This window comes from Lipotes vexillifer, unplaced genomic scaffold (assembly GCF_000442215.2).
Source record: "Lipotes vexillifer unplaced genomic scaffold, Lipotes_vexillifer_v1.1 scaffold1011, whole genome shotgun sequence".
Taxonomy (NCBI): domain Eukaryota; kingdom Metazoa; phylum Chordata; class Mammalia; order Artiodactyla; family Lipotidae; genus Lipotes; species Lipotes vexillifer.
Genome location: NW_006787698.1, coordinates 1,710,279 through 1,712,786, shown reverse-complemented (window position 1 = coordinate 1,712,786; position 2,508 = coordinate 1,710,279). Strand labels below are relative to the sequence as shown.

General features: G+C 40.4%; 1 protein-coding gene across 4 annotated transcripts in view; it reads right to left on the bottom strand.

Annotated features, from left to right (window-relative positions):
* Nucleotides 1-2,508, bottom strand: part of SAFB (scaffold attachment factor B) — a 34,440-nt gene that overhangs the window by 20,421 nt on the left and 11,511 nt on the right. For 2 of the 4 annotated variants that reach the window (XM_007460544.1, XM_007460545.1), the window contains exons 3-4: nt 713-777; nt 425-631 (exon numbers count right to left, since the gene is read on the bottom strand). The exons of 1 other annotated variant lie outside the window; for it this stretch is intronic. In XM_007460544.1, the coding sequence (XP_007460606.1) occupies nt 425-631; nt 713-777 (272 nt within the window). The remainder of the gene's footprint in view (nt 1-424; nt 632-712; nt 778-2,508) is intronic. One more of the 4 variants, XM_007460546.1, reaches the window with a different exon arrangement.

The window sequence follows — 2,508 nt, the reverse complement described above, 5'->3', positions numbered from 1 at the left end:
AAAAAAAAAAAAAAAAAAAAAAAAAAAAAAAAAAAAGATTGACTAGGCGAGTACCAATTGGTTGACAGCAAAAGACCAACTTTCAACCTCTGTTTTGGTATTTTCAAGGCATCCCAGGTGTTACACCACAGACCAATCTCCTATAATAAATAGGAAGAACTACAATAGTATCCTCAAAAGGCTTAACACCGCATGATACAAATGGAGAGCATATACTCGCGTTCCTCACAAGACACCATTTTTCAATGAAGCAAAGTGTGTTTTTCAGACTCATCTGATTTTTACATGTGAATGGATTAGCCACCATTCTACTCAACTGGCATTAAAAGAACTTAAGTCCAAATATAAAACTTATCATCTATTAAGCTATTTGAGGAATTATTACGTTTAGGGTACACTGTAGAGACACTGCCGAGTTACCTACAGCATGTTCTTGAAGCGGCTCAGGAAGCTCCTTCATTTCTCCCTCGACTAGCTCTCTACTATCAGACAGGGACTCCGGGAGATTGTCAGCATCGTCGTCGTCCACACAATCTGCGACACTTCCATTATCGATTTCTGCTTCATCCAACACACTGATATCCATCATGTCGATGTCCTGCAAGTTCTCCAAAGTGGTCTCAACATCCTCCTGTGACAAACAAAATACCACCATCAGATGACTGCCATGGGTCCACGCACGGAGCTGATTCACCGACAAGGCTGCACATACCTGTCCATCCCCAGAATTTTCCTCTAGCCCATTATCTTCCACACCCTCTTCTTCTGGTTTGCGCCCTGGAGGAATAATTTACAGCATGAGATCGATATGCACTTTCCAGACGTGACAACTTACACTTTTATAGGCCCTAAGCACTACAGAAATAAGACAACCTAAAACACCCGTGGCACTTCTCCATTCAGGAACACCATAACCCAGGAATGGTAAGGCCATTCTGCATAAGGCAGCCCCTCTACTACCCCCAAGTAGAAGTGGTTCTGTTCTTACCAACTGGCTGTGGAAGTATAAGGAGCCTGAAATGGATTCTTAATAAGGTGGAGGTAGACTAGACCTTTTCCAGGCCTGCCCTTCTTTTTAAGTGGCTTTGGTTACGGGGAGAAGAGTATCTTATACAAATGTGCTGCTTTGGGGACTTCCCTAGTGGTCCAGTGGTTAGGATTCCGCACTTTCACTGCCCACGGCCTGGGTTCAATCCCTGGTCGGGGAACTAAGACCCCGCAAGCTGTGTGCTGTGGCAAAAGGAAAAAGAAAAAAAAAGGGACGGGGAGAGAAAAAGTGCTGCTTAAAAAAAAAAAAAAATCTATCTATCTATTTACATGGCTGTGTTGGGTCTCAGTTGCAGCACGCGGGATCTTCGTTGCTGCGTGTAGGACCTTTGTTGCGGCATGCGGGATCTTTAGCGGCGGCAGGAGAACTCTTAGTGGCAGCATGTGGGATCTAGTTTCCTGAACAGGGATCGAACCCGGGCCGCCTGCATTGGGAGCGCGGAGTCTTAGCCACTGGACCACCAGGGAAGTCCCTGTGCTGCTTTTTAGTTAAGGAACGTGGAACATGTTTTCCCACAGAGACAGTGACATAAAAGGAAAACATAAAAAAGCAAAAAGAAAGTAAAAGCCTTTCACAATTTTACCATCTAGAGTTAGCCCTCGAGCTATCATACAGTGGCATATATTGATAAGATATCCTCCCATACTGTGCTATGTATATACGTGTACTTTGCTTTTAAAAATGGCACTGTACTGCCATTTTATAATCTTTTCACTTTATGTATTGTGAACATCTTTCTATACTTTCATAGCATTATATGGAGACACCATCATTGAAGTAATACCTACGGATGGAGATTTAAGAAAATGCTTATAAAACGAACATTCTGGTAATTCTTTTTTTGCATCCAAGTAATTGTCATATTAGGACATATTTCTATAAATGGCATAGTTGGGACAAAGAGTATGTACATTTTAAAGTCTTTTATTAAAAAGAAACACCCCACATATTATCCTGATACCCCAGAGGAAGAGTATTACAATCCATAGTTCCATCAACAGTGAATCAAAGTACCAATTTTTCTGAATCTTTGTTAAAATCAGCTATTTCTTTACCCACGCCAATGTGCTAGGCAAAAAAGGAATACTTGTTTTAACCTGAATTTATCTGATCACTGCTTAGGTTGCATTTTTTGGTCAATCATTCTCACATTTGTAAAAATTTCTCATTTATACCCTTTCCCCAATTAAAAAATCTCTGTTCCATTTCTCATTTTTAATTTGCATGTCATAACCACAACACATTTTCTCCCAGCTCTTCACCAATCTTTTAGTTTTGTTTTTGGGTTCTGGGTAAATTTTACTTTCATGCAGCCAAAGCTATTAATCGGGTTTTTATGTGTAAATGGTTTTTACCTTCATGTTTAAAAGCCCATCTCCACACCAAGACCACACAAATATTCATCTATATTTAGTTCTTTTCCGATTTCATTTTAACATTTGATTCTTTCAGTTTCCTGC